This window comes from Anolis sagrei, chromosome 2 (genome assembly GCF_037176765.1).
Source record: "Anolis sagrei isolate rAnoSag1 chromosome 2, rAnoSag1.mat, whole genome shotgun sequence".
In the NCBI taxonomy this organism is placed as follows: Eukaryota; Metazoa; Chordata; class Lepidosauria; order Squamata; family Dactyloidae; genus Anolis; species Anolis sagrei.
The window spans coordinates 280331391-280356645 of record NC_090022.1 but is presented as its reverse complement, the minus strand read 5'-3'; the positions used below and the strand labels follow the sequence as shown (position 1 = coordinate 280356645).

Below are 25255 nucleotides of genomic sequence, written 5' to 3'. Positions count from 1 at the left end.
TGCCATCCAGGGTAGCATATTTCCCATTCGTGTAGATTTGGTGCAGTTTGACATCTTTTTAACTACCGTGGCACAATGTTTTAGAATTATAGGAACTGTCATTTTAAAAGATCTAGACCAGTGGTTCTCAACCTGGGGTCCCCAGATGTTTTTGGCCTTCAACTCCCTGAAATCCTAAGAGCTGGTAAACTGGCTGGGATTTCTGGGAGTTGTAGGCAAAAACACCTGGGGACCCACAGGTTGAGAACCACTGATCTAGACTTTTCTGCCCAAGAGCTCTAGTGCCTCACCAAACTACAGAGCCCAGGATTCCAAAGCATTCAACCATGGCAGTGGTGTTAAACTACATTACATTTACAATATAGATGCACCCTAGGAGACAGAGACACAACAAGTCCCCTAGAACTCTGAGTGGAAATGCAAGAAGGGAGGTGAGCCATTTTTGGGAAATCATGTTATGGCTTTCCACTAAGGTTCAAGGCATTTGACAGCACTTAGCAATTCTGCCATAAATTACAACTTCACTCTTGCACATATTTGTTATTGACTACAGTGCTAAGAATAGTATGTGCTTCTTAAGGTTCAATAGGAGATCAGGCCCTTCTTGCACTGTTATGATTTCCATTACATTCCAGAATCAAATTGAATGTTTCCATAGCTACCCCTTTTTTTCTCGTCTGTATAGTCTCGTTGCTTGATTTTCATATTGTACCTTCCTGGTTTTCCCCCTGCAGTTATGATATTTGCAATGCAGAAGAACCTGTTTGGCACTTTTTAATTAGTTTTACTCTATCTTCTGTCATTTTTGGCATACAGTTGAGTCCTCTAGTGAAGACCTCAAGTGAGTTAGGGCTGGAGGGGAAGAAGAGCAGGAAATACGACAGCCCAAAGCTGAAGTAACCATCTCCCAACCTTCAGTAGCTGCTATTTAACTTTCAAAAGGACAACAAAGAGAATCTGGCATACTCAGTTTATATTTAGTGTTTCAGCAACCTCTCAATGTAGCATTTCTAGATGGAGCAAAATTCTCCATTTGCATAGAATCATAGAGTTGGAAGAGATTTCGTGGGCCATCCAGTCCAACCCCCTGCCAAGAAGCAGGAAAATCACATTCAAAGCACCCTCAACAGATGACCATCCAGCCTCTGTCAGCATTCTAGAAGAAGCAAAGACCACTAGCATCAAAGAGATAATCTGCCACCAACTTCACTGGACCAAATGCCACATCCGAATGCCCGATTACCGTTTCCCAAAGCAGTTGCTTTACCCTCCGCTCAAGAATGGAAAACAGAATGTTGGTGGACAGCAAAAGACCTTTTCACTGTGTATTTTCATTGGAAATTGTAGTTTTACTAGTCTGTGACCTTCTTTGCCAGAGAATGCTAGTGCCTCACCTGTCTACAAATCCCATGATTCCATAGCAATGAACCATGGCAGTTCAGTTGGTGTCAAACTGCATTAATTCTACAATGCAAACACGTTCTTTTGGTTGACCTTTTATGTGTGTATAATATTCTCCACAAGACACATATCCAAAATTATCTTTAATTAATAAAGGTTCAGTTTACAAAATACAGTCATGACAACAAATACAAAAGGATTTCGTATTAATAAAAGCTAGAGTCAAAAATAATGTTAACAGGGATTAATGCAATTGCTTCTATGGGTTCTAAAGCATGCTAACATTTTCCTATTATGTTTAAAACATTAAGATCTTTTCTGGCACAAGTTAACCCTACAACTGAAAAATGATATAAGTGCCTACCCACAATGCTGTTAGACAGAAGGGTTTGCATTTACCAGTTGATGCTTGAAAATCCTACGCAGGATTAGAAAGTAGTGTGCCCTTCAACTGACAGGTGCCAACAGGACTCAAGAAAATGTGATTTCAGAATGTTTCAGCTCCTTAGGATTATTCCTCCAACTTCAACTTAATGTGGTGTAGACTACTAGGAAATAAACAACATTATCAATTATGATTAAAATTTGGGGGGGGGGGTATCTGAGCTATGATTACTGTATTTTCTTGGCTTATAAGGCTACTTTTTAACCCAGGAAAATCTTCTCAAAAGTCAGGGGTCGTCTTATATGCCAGGTGTTGTCTTCTGAGCCAGACTGGAGAATCTGTGGTTGTCGCATATGGTGGGGGAGCTCAAAAATGGCTGTGTCCACGTCCGTGCTGTATGCAGTGACTGTATGAAAGCAGCAAGGTACAAGGACTGTAGAGAAAAATCCACTCACCAAGATTAATGGAAATAAGTGAGTTAACGCGGTCCTGATGATGAGGTGAGGGGGCACCTCACCGGGCGGGTGTAAGTGAAGAGCGGAGCAATCTGCAGGTGTCCGGAACACCCAGGGTATGGAAAAAAGAGATAGAGCAGCGCTGAGCCCAGAAAAACATGCATCTTTCACCCGTCTGGCCCACCCTTGTATCCTATTACCGTCCCTCCTTCTCTGCCTCTCAGATCTCGCTCCTGGGGACTGCAGTGAAGCGGGCACGCACGTGTGAGATCTGAGAGGCAGAGAAGGAGGTATGGTAATAGGAAAATTACCATATTGAAATCAAATCTGATGTTTTTTATTTTTATTTGGTGTGTGTTGGAAGAGGGGTAATCTTACACAGCGAGTATATCCCAAACTATCTTTTAACTGGAAAAGTTGGAAGTAGTTTTATACGACCAGTTGTCTTATACGCTGGAAAATACGGTACTCTTAAAACAAAGTTTAATGCTCAGGTTAGCAATAAATTTAGCAATTCTTTGGCATGCTCAAACAATCATAGTAAATTTACAATGAGCTAGTGCAAAATCTGAAACTGGCCCTGCATAGGCTTGCATCAGTTAAGTGAAGCTTCTTTGTGCGCAGAAGTAGCTTGTGCTGAATTCAGTGCAGTATGCCTGCAAGATTGGGTGTGCGTTTATTTATTTTTTAGAACTGAACAATCTCTAGAGCGCATATGAAACTCCTGACCCAATAATTTCTCCAGTAATTGTGAAGAAGCAAGTTATTCCATATATAGGAATCTGCAACAAATCTTTAAGAACATGTGGCCTCAGAAACGATCTCTCTATGTTAGGACAAATAGGGTAACATGTTTGGGAAAATAATCTTTATAAATCTGCTCAAAACTAGAGAAAGGGTGATTCATCGTGACATTTAAAGACAAACATACATTCAGGTTTAACTTTTATTATCATGCGCCATAGACCCGATTGTAAAAAGGCCCTGCAGTTTTAGTGTATTACTAAGTTGTCCCAAAGAACAGATAAAATATAGAAATATTTGTCTTAACATGTTTTATCTACTTGGTTTCAAAAAGAAGAAATCCTGCAAAGGTGGAAAAGCGCTGATGATCTCCATGTAGGGCCCCGTTGCCCATCCGCAGCCAAACTTCATCTCCCTTGGCAAGTTTAAGGACCGCACTGTTGCTCGATGAGTCTGTTTTTCCTTTCGATTCATAGCTAAGAATAGAGGTACCAAAGATGAACTTTAATATCTTACCATTGTTAAACTGAGCAAATACTTACTCATGAAAATATGGATCCTGCAGGCAAGGAGGACTACTGTGAGGAAAGTGGTGAATTGGAGAAAGCATACCCTCCAACATTTTAGGGATGAAAATTCAGACTTGTGTGGCCAGATATGGTGAAGACTGGAACGTTAGTGGTGAAGAAGAATCTAGGAGAGGCTGCAGTATTTTGGCTTTTGGCTGAAACTACTGGGAAGGACAAGAATCATAGAATCATAGAGTTGGAAAAGACCTCGTGGGCCATTTAGTCCAATCCCCTGCCAAGAAGCAGGAAAATCACATTCAAAGCACCCCCGACAGATGGCCATCCAGCCTCTGTTTAAAAGCCTCCAAAGAAGGGGCCTCCACCACACTCCGGGGCAGGGAATTCCACTGCTGAACCACTCTCACAATCCGGAAGTTCTCCTCATGTTCAGGTGGAATCTCCCTTCTGTAGTTTGAAGCCATTGTTCCACCTCTTAGTCTCCAGGGCAGCAGAAAACAAGCTTCCTCCCTCCTCCCTATGACTTCTACTCACATATTTTTACATAGCCATCATGCCTCCTCTCAGCCTTCTATTCTGCAGGCTAAACATGCCCAACTCCTTAAATTGCTCCTCATCAGGCCTGTTCTCCAGACCCTTGATCACTTTAGTCACCCTCCTCTAAATGATCAAGGGTCGGGAGAACAAGTCTTATGAGGAGCGGTTTAAAGAGCTGAGCAAGACTAGGACAAAATTTCATTTGCTCTTATAAGGGGGGAAATGGAAGGAGGAAAGAGAAATTGGGACTTTTAAAAAATTGCTAAAAAGTAGAACAACAGAGAACTACAACTACCATAACTGGGAACAATAAATAAATAAATTGTTCTGCTGTCCTACAGCAGAGATGGCTGGGATTGGACATTTGGCAAAGTGAATTGACTAATTGATACTCCCAATGTCAGCTAACTCTTTTTACAAGTAAGGCATTACTCTGAATTACACTATTGGTTCATTTTTTATTCAAACAGCCAGCCTCCTCGCATCACTTGTCACCTGATCCTTTTCTTAACTCAGATGGTAGGGTTTGAAGCCAGTCTGTTAGTCTGTCAAGTACATGCCCTGCCATATAGATATAGTCCCTTTTTGTAATTGTAAAAAGGCCACTGTTGCCAGTCAACACACCTGTATAAGCTGAAAACTGTATTCCCATTGTGCATTAAGTAAACGTACACTTCCTCCACATCCTCGTGCTTCATCATATTGAAAGTGAAGAAATACACCCCTGAAAAAAAAGAGGATTTGGTTTATTAAATTGGGAACAGACAGTGGTTGAAATCTGTGTTAAGCCCCCTTTCCATTGTTGACTTGAATCATAATCCAGCTATATTAAAAGACTTTCCTAGAAACATATTTCCTTAGCAACCCCTTAAACCTATCCTGCAACTTTGCAAAGATTTCTCTAGACAACCTCGGGTATGATATGGAGGAGGGGAAAGGTATTTTTAAAGTAATGTAACAGCAGCAATGTTACACCCTCTCTTTTATTATTATTATAATGAGTAATGGTGCTTTTGGTTAAAAAAATGTTTTGGGGAAAAAGCTAACTATTTTGGTAAATTGTTTTTTAAAAATATATTTAATGTATTCTATTATTATAATGACAAATAATATTGACACATTACTTTTTACAAGTTAACAAGCAGCTACTTTTTAAAACTACACAGTTGTATCAGTTTCATACCACTCTAACGGTCATGGTTCCAACCTACACAATCCCAGAATTTATGATTTGCTGAGACACTTAGAATTTTCTTTTAGAGAAGTCTTGTTCAGAGGTCCTCAAACTTTGGGGTTCCAGGAGTTTTGGACTTCACATTTCAAAATCCTTAATTATTGCTTAACATGACTGGGATGTCTAGAATTTACCTAACTCAAATCAGCTGTGACCAGCTGTGCTGTGGAAATTGAAGAGGCATGAATGGAGGGTGAAAGGGAGAAACATAGCAAGAGGAAGGTGCATCAAGCCAACCCTGACCAGGACCGCCTTCCGTCTGGAAACCAATGCCCTGACTGTGGAAGAACAATAGAGTTCCACAGTCACCTACGAACCCACCCTCAAGACACTACACATGGAAGACCATCATACTCAGACAATGAGGAATCGCTTAAGTAAGTAAAGTAATTCAAACCATTCTAAAAGTTGTAATGTTTTTGTTAGGTATTATGGGAAAAGAATTGGATAGTAAATAGGAACTACCTGTTTTTATATATGGTAATGCAAGAATATTGTTTGCCCATACTTTGAAATGGGCCAAAGCACTGACAAGCAGTAGCTGAATTAGTTCAAATTGCCAGGTTAAACATGGGTTTTAAAGGACAAATCAGTAGAAGCTTTCTTGAAAGAATGGAAACTATTTATGAGCATTTTGAGCAAGAAGAAAACTGATATGTGTAATAATATGTGGCTATGGTTACTAATAATTCTTCGTTGGATCTGTAATTGTGGAATATACACATAAATGTATACACATACTCTGTGTGTCCTTTTCATATTTTCTTCTATTTTGATTGTGTGTCATATTAATATAATATGCAGATTTGATAAATGTGGATTTGATATGTGGGTATGAATGAACTAAATGAAAGAAATGCATGAATGAGAGCTAATAATTTTGGAGACACCATTCCAAAGATTAAGGCCTGCAATGACTAAACCAATAACTACCTGCTTGGTGAACTGTAATTAAAACCTGCTAATAAGAATTGAAATGGTTGATCTGTGATAAGAACTGTGACAGTGATAAGACAAATGTTTACATTTGTTTACATCTGTCGATATTTGCTGACCAGAAACCAGATTAAGGGAAATTATCTCTGGTTACATTATCAGAGGCAATGACTCTGATAATGTAAGATAAGAAAATGTTTACAAGGTTCCTTACATTAAGAAGGAAGTCAACACAAGGCTCCTTACGTTTGCCAAAACCAATTAAGAGTCAACATCTGCCAGGAACTGAGATGAAACCAGGATGTTTCAGGCTGGAAAAACATCTATCATTCAGTTACAATTTTGGATCAACATAGGCAAGAAATATTGCTATATAAGAGACCTTATTACAATTCCAAAATTGTGTCAGATAGCAATGGTCTTCTGTGCTGTTCACCTGCCATGCTCTTCTCCATGGGAAGGAAAGAGATGGTGTACCTTTGGGAGTGGCAGATCTGCAATGGAACACAGTCTGGTCACTTGCTCCTTTTCTCAAGGGAAGAGAAAGGAGTGTGATTTTAGAGTCATGATACATTTGCAAGAAGTCAATTTCTGCTGTAGTGAAAACAGACCCGATCCTTGGCATTGTCCTTAGAGAAAGAGGATACATTTTGATGTTTTGGAATTGTGTGTTGGCAGGCTGCAGGGAAAGCTGGGTTTGGCCAGGGAAAGCAGGGTCTGGCCTAAGCCGGTGCTTTTCCAAGGAGGAAAATGATATGGTAATATTTGGGTGCATGAGGATGACTGAATGTGTACATGTAATGTGAATCCTGGGTAAAAATGTAAGTCCCCTTTGTTTGTTAGTTAGTCAATGTAACTGTAGGTTGTTTGTGGGTTCAATGTAATTACATAGAATTGGCACGTCCAATGTTGTTCTTTGTGTAAAAATGTAAAAGTTCTGATACTGTTTCTCCTACTGGAAAATTGCAATAAAACAATCTATGCTTTAAAGTTATTGAAAAGTTATTCATAACACATATTATACTGTCTAGGTTAAAATTATATTTTTTTAAAAGTCCTCTACAGTGGTTCTCAACCTGGGGTTCCCAGATGTTTTTGGCCTACAACTACCAGAAATCCCAGCTAGTTTACCAGCTGTTAGGATTTCTGGGAGTTGAAGGCCAAAAACATCTGGGGCAAAAACACTGCGGCAGATTCTCTAGTAAACTACAAATCCAGTATCCCTTCGGATGAAGGTATAGCAGTGAAAGAGGCATGAAACTGATATATCTGAGCAGTGCAGATATTCCTTCATTCACCGGGCTTTTGGTCTTCCCTTCTCTTTCTCTGTTCACTTACCATTCACTGGGGCTCCAAATCGGCCAGTCATTACATCAAAAAAATTGCCCACGTTGGTTTCCACACTACTGAAGATTATTCCACTGTTCTGGTTGCTGAAATGTGTTGCCATTGAAGCCATGAATGCAACCTATACAAATACAGCGTGTGTTTAGACAGCAGCTAATGGCAAGTTGGGAATGACAAATAGTTAGACACACTTGGAACCTATTCATTCCATATGAGCTTCTTCTCCAGAGGGGTATGAGGTATATTTGCTTTAATTTTCAAAATGTACTTTTAGGACATGGGCCAGCTCCAAGGAAACTCCAGTGACAAAAGTCTCATTGATTTACATATGGACAGAGGCCTCTTCATGGACAGAAAGAAAATGCATAGCTGTATGTTTGAAGGGCAAACATCTCAGTCAGAGATTGCATTTCAGCACAAGAACCACTGTAGTGTCTGCATCCTTGGAGGATGTTTCACATCATTTAGTGCCATCTTAACCACTGAGCAGTCTGAAGGAAATAGTTTTCTCAAACTCCATTATTTACTGGGTGAAGAAACTAAGGGCTGGTTTTATTCTTCAGCTTCTCATTTGCAAAATGGTTCTCAGTCTTATTGCTTGTCAACTATATGTGCAATGCATGGGGGCATTATAAGAAACCAAAAACATTGGTGGGGCTTTCTTCTCATGCATAAGACTGGGGTGCTTTCAAAGTGGGGCTCCACCACACAATACATTGTACATGAGTTTTGAAATCTGAGTAATTAAAAAAGTTGCAGAATTTAGGTTTTGGGGACACATACAATATATTAAGTGTAGTTCACACAATCCTTGATACTAATAGCTTATCTCAGGCTATTTTGAATCAGTTCAGTGGGACTTTGTGGTCATGGTATCTCATATTCATTGGCTTGTATCCTCTATGTAAGCTTACACTGTTTTGTGAATCATTAGTACTGCAAAGCTCATTCTGTGGAAGGTAGAAAAACATTATGTTGATGTGGCTAATGCTTTGGCCATGGTTATTAGGCAAAATACATCTCTGAAGTCTATTTAATTTAGCTGCTATATTTAACCTAGAAACTGGAAATCAAGGAGACTCAGCAAATCCTTCAGACTTTTTGTCTGAAATGTAGAAAATCTTAGCAAACATAATTTTATTATATGATACTTGTCAAATAAAAGGGCCTAGCTTCATCTCCTGAAAGTTTATTATCCTGAAATACAGATATTTCAAGGAACACTAAAGTTGGGATGCCTCATGCAATTTTCTATTACTATGGTGGTGAAAGCTGAACACTGAAAAAGGCTGATACAAAAATCAATTCATTTGAGGTTTGGTGCTAGAGAATGGACCTTGTAGATTGTGTGAAAAACATGGGTCCTACAGCAAATCAGACCCAAATTCTCTCTAGAATCCAAGATGATTAAACTAAGGCTGTCGCACTTTGCTTTTATCATGAGGAAACTATATTTATTAGAGAAGGTTGTAACACTTGGCAAGAGGGAGGGTAGTGGGAAAAGAGGAACACAACGTTCAAGTCCTGAGTTTGCAAGACCTTAGCAGAGCTGTTGAAGATAGGACAATTTGGAGGTCTCTCTTTCATGGGTGACCATTAGTCAAAGTTGACTTGAAGGCAGTTAACAACAAATTTGCAATCTTCCTAACATCCATCCTGCATCCCTTAAGGGTAGTACTTTTAACTGTGAAGTGTGAAATGGGATGAAAGTGTGTGTCATATTATCACATAACTTTCAAAATCTTTTATTCTATTCTTTCAGCATTGGAGGAACATTTCCCATTCTTGCGGGGGGTGAGTAGGTGTGTTGGAAATTACAATCTTCTTCAAGCTCCTATAGTAATTTGTTTATAATCCTGTTGCTTACTTATTGTATGTATGTTCTGATACGCAGCTTTCTTTCCTTGCTCTATGTTTCCCTGAGAAGTTGTGGAGCTGCTGCAGACCACATGATCCGCTCTGAGATGAGCACAGAGCACAGACTTTCTTAGACTTTGGGTCTGCTCAGATTGCAGGCTTGCAAACACTTGCCTGCTGTTTGTTGTGAGAGAGATGTTTTGACTGGTGGCACATAAACTATCTCAAACGTATATGTAACTGACTTTTAAGTTGTGTACCTGTGTATGCTGAACACATGAAAGTTGTGAGTAAAGCAAAAAAATTTTTTTACCAAAATCTACTTTATTTTGTGTCTTGAGTGCATAATGTCAAACAAGCTATTTTATGGGAGAGTAGATATACTGTATTTTTGGGCACTGAAAAACACTTCTGAAAAACTGGTGTATACTCTGTTTTCCTAACAGATCAGAGACAACAAGTTATTCAGTCTAACAACTGAAGCCAATTGCCTTGCTTAATTACATTTGGTTGTATATCACTTGTGAAGATTCTTCTCAAATGGGGTTTTGGCTCTTTTCTAAAAAGTTATGAATACCATTTTCTAAAAGGTTATGATCTCTAAAAGGTTTTGCTTTTCTAAAACGAGGGAATACTTGCAGCCAAACTGCATATATGTTTCTATGGAATACAAATCCTACCATTTTTAGAATTAGTAAACAAAACAAAACGAAAACAAAGTGAATACAGTTCTGCTTTTTTGATGGCATTTGGACACTGTAAAGTGTAAAATCTATTTTCAAAGTTCTGTTTCAAAACCTTGTAATTTAATCATCACCTGAGAAAAGAAACCTAATTTAGTACACAAACCCAAGCACTCTATCTCAGCATGGCATCAGATCTTGCCCTTTTATAAATCAAGTGCCAGAAATTTGGAAATGTACTACTTATAGTTTAAAGCCCTTTTTGAAGTATTTTACTTTGTTCTTATCAAGAAAATATCCATACTGTTTGTTCAACGTGGTTACTTTCTCCTAAAGTCCAGTCGACTTCCAAACCTTTAATTCTACCCACCCACACACCACATGCTAACAGGTTTTTGTTCTCCTGTACATTTTAGTAATCTGTTGAGAATGAACAATCATACTGATCCCAGAAATACCCATTATGTGGTTTTGAGCAAGAAATATCACTGTTACAAGGCTATAGTTTGCAATACTTTTAATGGGGATAGGATAATATGTTCTGTCTTGAGATTTTCTAGAAAGACCCTGGAAGTGGCACAGTGGAAATGTTCCACTGCCCCCAACAGTCATTTGCAGAGTATTAAATTTAAACTCCTATTTTTGGCATATTGTGGCCTCTTTCTTTCACCAAAACTCTGCTTTGGGGTCTTCTGTCAAACCAGGCTGTTTGCATGTTCAACAGAGTGCTGTGTTTACCAAAGATGAAGGTCATTACTGGAAACCCCTGGTGACACAATTGGTTAAAATCCTTGTGTTGGCAGGACTGAAGACTGACAGGTCAGAGGTTTGAATCTGGGGCGAGCGTGGATAAGCTCCCTCTGTCAGCTCCAGCTCCCCATGCAGGGACATAAGAGAAGCCTCCCACAAGGATGGTAAAACATCATAAACATCTGGGCATCCCCTGGGCAACATCCTTGCAGACGGCCAATTCTCTCACACCAGAAGCGACTTGCAGTTTATTAAGTTGCTCCTTACATGAAAAAGAAATACTGGAAAGGGTTAAGTAGTCAATACGTCTACTGCAAAGTGCTATAATATGGTACCCATTTATGCTCTATAGTGTGCCCAGGTATATACTAAGGCAGCCAATTGTAGATCATCCCAGGTCCCAAGATTTATGGGCTAAAACCTGAGATATCATGAAGTCATTAACTATCAACAACCACACTTGCCACAGTTTATCATATAAACATACACACTGAGGGAAAGAACATATTTTCCTGTTTGGAAATTAAGATTAAGACATTTTAGCAAAAGTCTGGAGTATTTCCCGATCAAGGTGAAATATGCAGACTGTCTTTCTCACTTTGTTACAGAATGAACCCTGGCATCCAACAACTGGGAGGGAAAGAAGCTAACTGAGCAAATGCGCAGACTTCTCTAGAAGGCAATTGCAAATTGAAGCAAGAAATTAATGAATTGTGGCAAATTGCAGCAAGGTTTAGCTGGAGATTTAGACCTAGGCTTCTCCTCTAGCCTGCAACTGAGTCCCCAGGATTTGAGAATTTCCACCCTTGTTTTCTATTTGGAGATGGTTCACAAAACCCAGTGGTGTTTAATGTATTGTCGAAGGCTTTCATGGCTGGAATCACTAGGTTCTTGTGGGTTTTTTCGGGCTATAGGGCCATGTTCTAGAGGCATTTCTTCTGACGTTTCGCCTGCATCTATGGCAAGCATCCTCAGAGGTAGTGAGGTCTGTTGGAATTAGGACAATGGGTTTATATATCTGTGGAATGGCTGGGGTGGGGCAAAGAGCTTTTCTCTGCTGGAGCTAGGTGTGAATGTTTCAACTGACCACCTTCATTAGTATTTGAAGGCCTGGCTGAGGAAGGAATGGGGCAAGGAAGATAGATGCAATACTAACTTCATTAGGGTTTTAAAAAACAGAATAGCAATGACAGCACACACCGATGCATCAATGTGAGACCGAGAAGGCTGCCTTCAATTATGAGGACTGGAGGTGGTGAAAATGAGAAAGCTTATTAATTTAACCAAGCTCCACTGGACTCACTACATATGCAGAGGGAAACTTGGTCCAGTTCACTGAAGGATTTGTTTTGCTTTGCTTTGCAGTGTCAGAATAATGGGCATGTCCATACATGAGCAGGTAGTACTGAGACTATCGGGGTGTGTGCTGTCACGCACTGGGCCTGTGAAAGAGTCTGTAGACAGGACGTGTTTTCTGAATGCCCAACGGGACGCCGGGGGTGCATCGGCTGAGAGGCCTTTCGGATTTCCCCACACAAAGTTCTTTTAAAGACTTAGAAAGTTCACAAAGTTTTTATTGTTGCTTAAATCTTCAATAAATCAAACAAATACTTCAAGGTTTTGAATAAACTGGTGGCTTGCTTAAATCTTGTCCACAAGGGACAGGCAACTTTCTTCATAAACTATTTCTTCCTTCTATAAGGGAAATCCTTGACCCCTCCCTGGGCAATCTGAGAAGCTCTGCTGGCATGGGCCCCTACACCCGGTCCAAATTGCTTTATGGCTGCTGCGAGTGGTCCTTACCAAACAGAGTCTTTTAGTAGATTTCCAAGAGGAAAGAAGGCTTTCAATTCCCAGCGAAGGCTGGTTGTAAAACCATGGAGCTGTATTTCTCCAGCAAAGAGCTGGCTGTAGAGTTATGGAACTAAATTCCCCAACAAAGGCTATGCTGTAGTTATCTGTAGAGCTGTGGGATTGGATCCCCCCAGCAAAGCTGTGAAAGACAAAGCTTTCTACAGGTGGAACTGATTCACGTCCTGTACGAAAGGCTACTCTGTGTGAACTGAACTAGAGGTCCCCTTTTCCCCTCCTTAACCCAGAAAAAGGGGCGAACCTAAAGAACATAATGATAATTGATGGGTCATTGGCCCTATGATTGCAAACCAAGGGAAGCCACCTTATTGCAAAATGCATGGAACTTTGGAATACATGCAAACACTCAATAGAAAGGAAAAGAAGTTGGAGCTCCTGGTACAGCCGTACCAGCACAGGGGGCTGTACAGGTTAAGACTTTTCCAAGGAGCCTGTCGTGAATTTTAATGCCAGAAAGACATCAGTAGTTCTATAGTTAATCCAGAGTTGACAGAATTCAGCAATTGCTGCACTGGATGTTAGTAAACAACATGATAAATCAATCCTTGAAACAAGTCAGATGGCATTGGGGAAAATATGACAGCACAATAGTTTGAAATGAATGTTTGGATTCTGAAGAACAAATCAACAAGCAAAACTTCTTTATCTCAGAGACAATGGTTAAAGTGAAGATGATTAGACCTTTGTTTGGGAAATGAGAGAAACAAGAAACATGTCTTTTGCTTTAATCCTCTTGGAAAATTTAGAATAACATTTGTCTAATCCTTTCATGCTGTGACTAACACAATAAAGATTACACTTCAAAATAGTTCAATCAGCTTTTGACAGAAAGAGAATCTTGTTGGGCACATTATATCAGAGAAGAGAATACATGGTGCACACAATCGGAAATGGGCAGGTAGGAGGGGGTATTGTTTTAGTAGAAGCAAAACAAAAAGGAAAAAAATGAAGCTGAGATGGGGAAACTGAGAGAGAAAACTGCGGATGAGTTCTGATGCTGAAATAAAATTCCATACAGAGCATGTGCCCAAAAGGCAAGCTGTTACTATTAGGTTAGAAATAAGTTTTTGGACTACAACTCCCAGAATTCCAAGATAGCATGGCTATTGGTCATACCAGTTGAAGCACTCCGGGAGTCCTAGTTTAAAAAATGTAATTCAAAACTCCAGAGTTGGGAGTAGGTCCACCAATAAGTGTACTTGGTGGGGGGGGGGGTGTCAAAATGGGGCTCGGCACCCAAATAAGAATTCTCTTCTCCTCCCCTTCCCCCAACTGTTCTAAGTATGGAGAATTTTCAGTGATTCAGTAGAATATTAAACATCCAAGTGCTGAACGAAAATATCATCTAAGAGAAAAATTGGGGGAGCAATGTCCTCAATTCTCCCCACTCCTGTATATGCAGGACACTCATCTACTGGCCCAACTTTAGGGCCAAAGACCTCATCACATTGAGGTCCAAAAAGTGGGCGATAGTGGGGGGATTTGCCAGGCAGTGTGGTGAATCTGGTGGACAGCTTGGTAAATGGTAGCCCCATGTCCCACATCGCCTGCATCAGTGCTTTCCTCATTCCACGGGGGAAAGTGTCCCACCCGGTGCCCAGTGCTGGCCACGTTTTTGTCAATGAGAACATGGAAAACCTCTCGTGGTCTCTGGGCAACGTCCTAGGATGCTGCCAGGATACTGGGAGGACGGAGCCCCTTTGGAAGTAGCCCTGCATCATGTGATGGGTTTCATCTGGCTCTGCCTTCCCAGCATCTTGAAAGCATCCTAAGACGCTGAAAAACATCCATGTGATGAGGTCCCAAGATTTTTTTGTCTTTACTAGAGTAGATTAATTGACTCCGTGAGATACTGTATATAATACTTATGTGCTGGCTTATCTAATTCAGCAGTTGATTTAACAGGTCTAGTCTAGTTGTAGCATAGTATATTGATTTGAGTGTTGACTACAACTATGCAGACCAGAGTCTGACTCCTAGCTCAGCCATGGAAACCCACTGTCTGGGCTTGGGCATGTCATACTCTCTCAACCTCAGAAGAAGATCCCACAAATACCATTTTTTCCTGCAGTTGGTCTACAGCAGGCATGGGCAAACTTCGGCCCTTAGGTGTTTTGGACTTAAACTCCCAAAAATCTCAACCATTTTACCGGCTGTTAGGAATTGTGGGAGTTGAAGCCCAAAACACCTGGTGGGCTGAAGTTTGCCAATGACTGTTCTAGAGAATAGGGTTTTTTTTTTCTCATGTCAGGAGCAACTTGAGAAATTTCAGATTGCTTCTGGTGTGAGAGAATTAGCAGTCTGCAAGGACGTTACCCTGGGGACATCCAGATGTTTTACCATCCTGTGGGAGGTTTCTATTACATCCCCACATGGGAAGCTGGAGCTGACAGATGGGAGCTCACCCCACTCCCCAGATTCAAACCACCAACCTTTCAGTCAGCAGTCCTGCCAGCAAAAGACTTTAATCCTTTCTACCACCAGGGGCTTCTAGAGAGTAGGATGAGCTGCAGAAATAGACTGTATTCTCCCTTATGGATTTCCATATCCCTTTAATAAGCCTATTATGTGACCTTGATTTCCTGATAAAAAATGACGATGAAGCCTCAAATGGTTTTACCTGAAGTTCTGGTGGGATGCCAGGGTAACCCTTCTCTCCTTTGGGTCCATGATTGCCCCGCTCTCCTCTGGGTCCCAGATCTCCCTTGTCTCCTTTGTCACCTTTTGTGCCTTCCATACCTGGTGCTCCATTATTTCCATTGTTCCCATGGTTTCCTTAAAAGGATTTAAAAATGAGTTGGTCAATGGCTACGAGTTTTAAAAGACAGCCCCATCCATCTTTATTGTCCCAGGGGTCTGATGTCTATAACATTACTACCTGTTACGACTCTTTTCAAATCACATTAATTTACACAATACAGCACTAATAGAAATGATAAAGGTCACCCAGTCTTGACATACTTGGCATCTGGCTTTCAGGTCATATGGCAACCCTACTGGAGGCCACAAAAACAGTCATACAGGTCTATATGTGAACTCACTTAGGGCCCTTCCACACAGCCATATAACCCAGAATGTCAAGGCAGAAAATTCTACAATATCTGCTTTGATCTGGGTTATCTGAGTCCACACTGCCATATATTCCAGTTCAAAGCAGATAATGTGGGATTTTATTCAGCTGTGTGGAAGGGGCCTTAGCCTACTTGTATTTATATTCTGTGAAAAGGGGAATATAAAATAGCAAGTAAAACTCAAAAACTCAATACTACAGAAGGAATTCCAATACAGCCCACTTGCTAATGGTGTTAAAAGAAATGAAACTGTTTTGACAACCAAATACAAAACAATTACCATAGTAGTTATCATTGCATGGCTATGGCTGAATTCCCTTGCTTCTAGGGACCTTCCACACAGCCCTATATTTCAGCATATCATGGTAGGAAACCTCAAAATATCTGCTTTGAACTGGATTATCTGAGGGCCTTTCCACACAGCCCAATGTCCCAGAATATCAAGACAGAAAATCCCACATTATCCGAGTGTGGACTCAGACAACCCAGTTCTAAGCAGGTATTGTAGGATTTTCTGCCTTGATATTCTTGGATATAGGGCTGTGTGGAAGGGCCCCTAGTCTGAAAGTATTCCAGGCTTCCAGAATTATGTTCTAAAGTTCATGAGGCCTCAACCTTTGTTATGGATTACATTATCATCCCACTGTTCGTTCACATTTTGGACTTGCCTCATTAGTTTTCATAGCCCCCAGAAATGTCAGAAATGCAGGTCATTCATTTTCAACTGCAGTCCTATGTTTAATAAATAAGTGGGATATTACAGTTGCTGAAATACAGCCAGCCACTCATCCATGGCTTCTGAAAATGTATTGTGATTAATGTAGTAGTGACTACATTGAATTATCCCTGAAAACCTTGTACCAGTTTGTTAATCTCTATATTGAATAAATATACTGAATATGTTTAGATTTGATCAAACTAGAAACTTCAGCTGTATATTCTGGGTAATAAATCATTGTTTAGTAAAGGTGAAGGTTTTCCCCTGCATTAAGTCCAGTTATGTCTGACTCTGGGGGTTGGTGCTCATCTCCATTTCTAAGCTGAAGAGCCGGCGTTGTCCATAGACACCTCCAAGGTCATGTAACCACCATGACTGCATGGAACGCAGTTACCTTCCCACCAGAGCTGTACCTATTGATTTACTCACATTTTGAACTGTTAGGTTGGCAGAAGCTGGGGCTAACAGCAGGAGCTGATGCTACTCCCTGGATTTAACCTGTGACCTTTCAGTCAGCAAGTTCAGCAGCTCAATGGTTTAACCCACTGTGCCACCGAGGGTGCCATCATTGTTTACCTTGGGCGAAAAGCACACCCCATTGTTATTGGGATAACAGATTGAATCAGGCCTGTAGCCAGGATATTGATTTGGGGGGGGGGGGGGCTGAGTTTGATTTGGGGGGCGGGGCTGAGTCTACCCTAGCAAACCTTTTGTATTGTTACCCCAATACTCCCATGCATATGGGATATATGGAGCATGGTGATCAGATCATGATATGAATAAACATAACAGTTTAAATAATGCACCAGTAAGGCCTTCTCTCAGACCACCATGAGAATTTGGGGGGGGGGGGGGGTGAAGCCCCTCAAGCCCCCCCCCCCCCCCCTCCAGCTACATGCCTGGATTGAATGGATCCTTTTCAGGGATTTTAAGTTAATACATTTTATTAGCTGTATGTTAGACAAGGAACAGTCAGAGGTGGTTTTGCCATTGCCTTCTGAAATATAACCCACAGTCTCCAGTATTCCTTGGCAGCATCCCATCAGAGTACTAACCAGTGCTGACCCTGCTTAGTTTTAAAGATCAGATGGAATTTGGTGCCACAACAGTACTATAAGCATCTTTATTAGGTTGCCAAATCTCTCATGGCTTCACGAAATTGTGGGCATATACACAATTTGTGGGCATATACACAGACAGACAGACACAACATATATCATGGATCCTAATGGACATTTCAATGCTGATGTCTGAAATCTGATATTCTACTTTAAAAGAAACCTTTACAGAATTAAAGGTTTGGTGGTGATTCCTATAATTATTCATCACTTTGAGCTTTCGCCAAAACAACCGTACCATTTGTACATTTTTGCCATCCGAAGCTGCTTATGAAAGCACTTTATACAGCCATGTCATCCTTTTTATTGCTGGAAAATGTTATTATTAGAATATTGACAAAGAGCTAAAGAAAGTCTACTAAGCTATATGGGACAAGGCATTCAAACCACTGCCAATGAGAGACAGAAAAACTGAAATCAGCTGAACAACCAGCAAATCTGGTTGCTACCTAAATGTTATTTATTTATCGTGTCAGGAGCAAACCAAAACAGTTGTATTGCATTAAAAACAAACAAAACAAACAAAACACAACGTTTGCAGACTTGGTATTCTATTAAATGTCCTTTGACCAGTAGCTGGCCACTTGGAATACCTAAATGTTGTACAAACACCCCTTCTTAACCAGAACTCTCAGGATCAGAAATGACGACATACTAGGTAAAGGTAAAAGTTTCCCCTGATATTAACTCTAGTCGTGTCTGACTCTGGGGAGTTGTGCTCATCTCCATTTCTAAGCTGAAGAGCCGGCATTGTCCAAAGACACCTCCAAGGTCATGTGGCCAGCATGACTTCATGGAGCGCCGTTACCTTCCTGCAGAAGTGGTATCTATTGATCTACTCACATTTGCATATTTCTGAACTGCTAGGTTGGCAGAAGCTGGGGCTAACAGTGGGATCTCACCGTGCTCCCTGGATTCAAACTGCCAATCTTTCAGTCAGCAAGTTCAGCAGCTCAGTGGTTTAACCCACTGTGCTACTGGGGGCCCTTGAAGACAGACTAGAATCCATTAACCCACTTTCCAGTGTAATTGGGTCCAACAAACTTAAGAAATGAGCCAAAGGGATGGAGAAAGGAAACAGCACGATGAAAGGTACAACTTTTCTCAGGACATTACTGCATGAAGCTGTTATCCCGCAATGTTCCTGCAGCCTAGGATAGTGGCTGCTTACCAGTATTGTCACCCTATTCTTTGCACCACTGCCAGTGTAGCACAGCTGTAATGACTCACCAGACTGCTGGGTGGGTGGCACAACTCCACCTTTCTGACACTTTGCAGTTACGCCGCATGTAGTGTCCACTATAGAATTGCCCAGCCCTCATTGCACCAGGTAAGAGCCCAGGACCATGGCATGAGTTAATGGTGTATTTTGTTGAAGACAACTTCATAGCAGAGAGTTGATGGATGGGCAATGAATATCACATCTATGCTGTTACACCATCTCCATGTGCTTAAGTCCTCAATCTTCAATGTATTATGGCTACTTACAGCAGCAACACCTGGGGAGACCAGAATTTAGAAATATTTCAATACCTAGCAAGGAGACCCTGGTAGTGCAATGGGTTAAACCCTTGTGCCGACAGGACTGCTGACTGACAGGTCAGCGGTTTGAATCTGGGGACAGCGGATTGAGCTCCCTCTGTCAGCACCAGCTCCCCATGCAGGGACATGAGAAAAGCCTCCCACAAGGATGGTAAACATCAAACATCCGGGCATCCCCTGAGCAACATCCTTGCAGACGACCAATTCTCTCACATCAGAAGCGACTTGCAGTTTCTCAAGTCGCTCCCAACACACACAAAAAAAGTTCCTAGCAGCCATGCAGGCTGAGGGATTCTGAGGATTGTAGATCATGACAACAACATTTCCATAGGTTCTTGTGGGTTTTTTCGGGCTATGGAGCCATGTTCTAGCCCGAAAAAACCCACAAGAACCTAGTGATTCCAGCCATGAAAGCCTTCGACAATACATTGAACATTTCCATAGGTTGGTAGGCACTTTCCAAAGTAGTCAACCATCTTTCAGTCTCAATAGGATGGCCTGAGAGGCCAGGCCATTTCATACCCTGAAAGATAAATAATTGTAGTGAACTCTTTTTACCTGGCATTCCAGCAGGGCCGGGGGTACCTGGGGGGCCTGGGGGGCCTTGATAACCCCGATACCCAAAATCTCCCCGGCAGCCACATTCAGGTGGGTTTTGTGGTCCACTTTGTGTAGTCTGTAATCACAGAATTGAAAAATAAATCAGTTCAAAGACTGCATCCACTGTTGTTCATACAAACACAAGAACAATGAGTAAGAAATTAATATCTGGCATCGATGTCTCCATTTATATTGTTAAGTAAGGGTAAAAGTTCCCCCTGATATTAAGTCTAATTGTGTCAAACTCGGGCGGTTGGTGCTTATCTTCATTTCTAAGCCACAGAGCCGACGTTGTCTGTAGACACTTCCAAGGCCATGCGGCCAACATGACTGCATGGAGCACTGTTGCCTTTCTGCAGAAGTGGTACCTGTTGATCTACTCACATTTGCATGTATTTGAACTGCTATGTTGGCAGAAGCTGGTCCTAAAAGCAGGAGCTCACCCCACTCCCCAGATTCGAACCGCCAACCTTTCAGTCGGCAAATTCAGCAGCTCAGCAGTTTAACCCACTGCGCTCCCAGGGGGCCATATTTATATTGTTAGATTTGTGCTATTCTGTTGTGCCAAATGGATAGATGATACCTCTGTTTTTGTAGAACCTAGTTCTTCTCTGCTTTGCTACCTGACGATGAACAACTTTCTGTGCCCTGGCACCACAGTTATGCAATGTCCTCCTTTTAGAAGCCCCACTGACACTGGCATTTACTTTATTCAGTACCAAATTAAAGCATGGCTTTTGATTAAAGTCTTTGGCTTCAACTGATTTTGTCCAGTTTTAGATATTACTTGTAATTTGTTAGATAGCTTAATATGGTTTTAGATGAAGATATATTTATCAACTCACATTTTATATGGTTTAAAATGGTTGCAATTGATTTTATGGTATGCCAACCTGAGATCTTTGGATGAAGAGTGACACCTGAATAGTTAAAGAAACACTGTAGAATGAATTCAATTTGACACCGCTGTAATTTCAATGGTTCAGTGCTATGGCTGTTGCTACACTGAAGGTGGGAGGTGGGCAGTGAGTACCATTACAGGTCCCTGAGCCCAAGAAATATGGATGGCCATATATAAGTAGTTGAGACTAATTCCATCTCTGAACCAGCCCAACCGCTTACATGGGACCAAATTCTCAGGAAGAATGTGAAGCAATCCATAGTGTTTGTTAACACATTTCTAACCTTTACCCAAATCAGCTCTATGCATCATGCAGTCACCATGGACCACACACACAGGCATACACACACTTTCAGGATACTGTGTCTGTATGACTCTGATGCCAGGGTTCTATTTCCTGTTCCTCTATGGAAACCCATTGGTGATGTTGGGCAAGTCATACACTCTCCATCCCAGAAAACTCCTAAGAATTAGGGCTTCAGGGTCACCATAAATCAGAAACGACATAAAGGCACACGACAACACAAATCTACAGTTGTGCATTCACAACTGCTACGTATTCATAATCCTTAGGCAGCCTGTAGTTTAAGGCCTATGTAGGGATCATGAAAGTCTCCTGAATTCTACCTGTTGGGAAGCCACTGCTGCAAACAACATGGGTCAATTTCTCTGTTGATTGGGAAGCAGCTGCTTGGCGGTTCTCCCACAAGGATCCCTTTTCTGCCTGTCACAATAGAGATTACTCACAGCAAGTAACATAAAGCAGCTTATGTTACCAATTCCTGTCAATCCCAGGGACTGCTCACTGGTAAGTGGTGTAAATCATATTGAAATTCACTATGTAGCAATGTTATGGTGCTACATTATAAACAGTGTCATATAGAAGTCCAGCATTACATTATTTTTTTAATTGTTTTAACTTGGTTGCATTGATTCTACTTGTTTTGCTGCTCTAAAATCTTTTGATGTCAGGCAAGGTAGTGGTATTTAAATCAGTCAGTCAGTCAGTCAGTCAGTCAATCAATCAATCAATCAATCAATCAATCGTCTGCTCTAACAACTCTTTTTAAGGAGGAAATGACCCTGCCAGCAGAAGTATTTGGAACCAGAGAAGTCATAGATAGGATGCTTAGCCTTTTCCCATCCACTATTTCTATATTTTAGCACACACGCACACACCCTGCCCCCTTTAGCTTTCAACACGCAGGGTTGTCAGTCAATGGAGAAAAATATCATTCATTCCCTGGAAGAGTGTTTGAACAACTATAGAATACTTCAGGCACTCTTTTTATTGAGTCAAAACCTCCCTCCCAATGTGCCAATGGAAAAGTCCATCTCTTTGCTGAACTATTCATAATATTCTGTAGGATCAGGCTTCACTATTTCTGAAAAATTAAATGGGAAGTAGTTGCAAATAATGGTTACCACATGAGTGAGAGCAGTCAATCTGCTCTGGGCTCTTCTCCAAACTTTAAAATCCCAATCCAAAGCACTGAAGCCATTTCAGGGATTAGCAATCAGCACCTTCAACAGCTCCTGGAACAAAGCCCGGAGTAAATCCACCATTTCTCATCAACCTGGAAGCCATCATTTGTTGGAGGGGGTCATAGGGTTCTAAACTTATTTTCGCAAACACAATACAAATAAACTCTATCACTACATAATTGTGGATTATGCAGTTAATTTCTTTCTCCTAGTTTAGTTAATGCGCTCCTGGGTGTTACAACGGGAGAGAGAAATTAAGAGGAGCAAACTTGACCACCACCCAATTTCATTAACTGATTTTCTATCTCATGTAAATACTGTACTGAGCTTCGCAATAAAATACATTTATATTGGCTTCAACAGTTAATAGGGTTGGGTTGTTGTAGGTTTTTTTCGGGCTGTATGGCCATGGTCTAGAGGCATTCTCTCCTAATAGGGTTAATAAGGTTTTTTCCAGAACTAGCACAGACCATATGTCACAGTTTTTTAACTGCAATGACTCAATGTTATGGAATAATGGGAGTTGTAGTTTGTTGGTGAACAAGCTCCCTTTGGCAGAGAAAGCTAAAGACTTTGTAAAACTACAACTCCCAGGATTCCACAGCATTGAATCATGGCACTTAATGTGGTGTCAAACTGCATCATTTCAACAGTGTGGATGAACCATCTGTAGTAGTTGAGACCAAGCAAATCTACGGTACTCATAATTTCAAATGTGCTATGAAGTCTTTCTAAGGGGGTGCTTTGAATACTATTTTCCAGCTTCTTGACAGTGGGTTGGACTGGATGGCCCATGAGGTCTCTTCCAACTCTATAATTTTGTGATTATAATGGAAGATTTTCATTTTAAATTTGTAAAATATTACTAGGATATTTGAACTGACCTACTGTATTTTCCCGTGTATAAGATGACCCTCAACTTTTCCAGTTAAAATATAGAGTTTGAGATATACTTGCTGTATAAGACTACCCCTCTTCCAATGCACACCAAATTTTAAAAAATCAGATTTGATTTCAATATGGTAATTTTCCTATTACCGTACCTCCTTCTCTGCCTCTCAGATCTCACACATGTGTGCCTGCACCACTTCACTACAGTCCCCAGGAGTGAGATCTGAGAGGCAGAGGAGAAGGTACAATAAGAGACAACTGCGGGCCAGACAAGTGAAAAAGGCATGTTTTTCTGGGCACAGCGCCATTTTTTCCATACCCGGGCATTCCAGATGCCTGCAGCTTGCTCCACCCTTCAGTTACACCTTTCTGGTGAGGTGCCCCCTCACCTCATCATCGGGACCAAGTTAAGTCACTTTCCTCCACAAATCCTAGTGAGTGGATTTTCTTCTACTGTACTTGTACAGTGCCACCCTTGCTGCTTTCATACTGTCACCGCATATGGTGGACATGCAGCCGCGGCTGTTTTTGAGCTCCCCCTGCCATATGCAGCGGCCGCAGATTCTCCAATTTGGCTCGGAATTTTTAGCACCCACTCTATAACATGACACTCAGCATATAAGACGACCCCCAACTTTTGAGAAGATTTTCCTGAGTTAAAGAGTAGTCTTATAAACTTGATAAAAATCCCTCTTTTATGATTATTGCATCGATTTTACATCTGAATGTTTTTTTTTGTTTGTTTAAGAATTCAAGAAAGCATATCCTAAATGTTCAACTTAATTAATAGAGGCATAATCATTTTTTGCCATTTTAATTCCAAGTCATTTATCTGCATCAGTGTATAAGGTTCATGGATTTAAATTAATTTTAGATGTATTAATTTTATTAGAGGAGCTTCAGTTTTAGAATAGCAAGAAAAATAATGAGCATAATAAATTATAGTACTAATACACTAGTTCAACAGCACCTTTACCTTTGCAAAATCAGTAGCCTAAATCTTGTTTTCTCTCTCTTTTATTACTTCCAATGAAATTCTACTCAGAAGTAAACCCCGTTGACTTCAAATTAGGTGTGTACATCAGAAAACAGTCTTAAATAGCACATAAAATCCATTTTCAAATTCTAAAAGAGAGAGAAAACTGCACATTCCCACAGTATTTTATGCATACCTGACACTTTGTCTGATGAACAGATTATACCTCAAATGCTCACAGTAGTAATAAAACAGTTGATCCGACTTTACTATTAGGGTAAGATCAATCCAAAATTAAGAACATTCTACTGATTCCAGTAGTTTTGAAAGATGCTTAACTTTGGTTGGATTGTGTCCTTACTTTGCAAATCTAATCACATTTACTACACTGTAAGACAATGAGACTTGAACATCAACATGATTAGAAGTGGTGCTTCTCCAAATGCAGTAAATGAGAAAACAAACATCAAAGCAGTTGATTGCATGCATGCAAAAGAAAGAAGCAAATTGTGCTCTGATGCTATGCTATATCCATCTGCTAGCTTAGTCCAGGAGAAGAATCTGCATATATCACATCTACAATATTAATGTTCAGTCTTAATCAATCTCCAGAGCGCTGCATTGTCTTAAGCAGAAAAACAACAAGTTATTGACTTTCTAAATGTTGTCTTAGAAGATTAATTCAGAGTACCTGGACTCTGTTTGAGGTAGTCTGTGCTACATCATCTACCTCTGGTTTCAAGGCATTTGGGTCAGGAGAAGGGCTATTACCATCATCATCATCATCCTCAACCGTCCACTCAACCAGTCGACTCCGCTGTCTCAATAATTCCCTGCTGCTGGAACCTTTGGGGCCAATCTGATGGCGACTTTGCAATACTTTGGCCACCGGGTTACTAGCTCTTCTGCTCACCTCCATGTATTCTTCTTCACACAGGCAAAAACAAAGAAGCAGCAGCCAAGTTAGGAGACTCCAGTTGAGGAAATCCTTGGGTAACATATTACTGAACATAGCAAAGTTTCCGGAGTTCACAAGATCTGCAGTGACCGTGATGTAGTCTTTTCAGGCTATTCCCCACGATTAAGGCTGGCGACAAGACCTGGTAACCACAGCTTTATATGCTGTGTGCGATAAATTATACTATGAAAATGTCAGAGTGGAAGGAACCTTCATCCCAAATCAGTCATGCTTTCTTAAACAACCCAGTCATTATTCACCACATCC

General features: G+C 40.8%; 1 protein-coding gene across 2 annotated transcripts; it reads right to left on the bottom strand.

Moving 5' to 3' along the window:
* Positions 1–3173: 3173 nt before the first annotated feature.
* C1QTNF3 (C1q and TNF related 3) lies at positions 3174–25255 on the bottom strand. Of its 2 annotated transcripts, none has more exons than XM_060761367.2 (6): positions 24722–25255; positions 19736–19853; positions 15349–15503; positions 7558–7687; positions 4674–4773; positions 3174–3461 (listed from the first exon to the last, which is right to left on the bottom strand). In XM_060761367.2, exons 1-6 carry the CDS (start codon positions 25040–25042, stop codon positions 3302–3304), a joined length of 984 nt encoding a protein of 327 aa, XP_060617350.2. In that variant the 5' UTR covers positions 25043–25255; the 3' UTR covers positions 3174–3301. The 2 variants fall into 2 exon arrangements, with proteins under 2 accessions (XP_060617350.2, XP_060617351.1); XM_060761368.2 differs by having other exon boundaries at positions 24944–25246.

Coding starts and splice junctions, on each gene's coding strand:
- C1QTNF3 (XM_060761367.2), bottom strand. CDS start 25,042: ATGTTCAGTAATATGTTACCCAAGGATTTCCTCAACTGGAGTCTCCTA. Junction 19,854..24,721: donor CTACCTCAAACAGAGTCCAG/GTACTCTGAATT, acceptor CTGTGATTACAG/ACTACACAAAGTGGACCACA. Junction 4,774..7,557: donor ATTTGGAGCCCCAGTGAATG/GTAAGTGAACAG, acceptor CTTTTTTTTCAG/GGGTGTATTTCTTCACTTTC.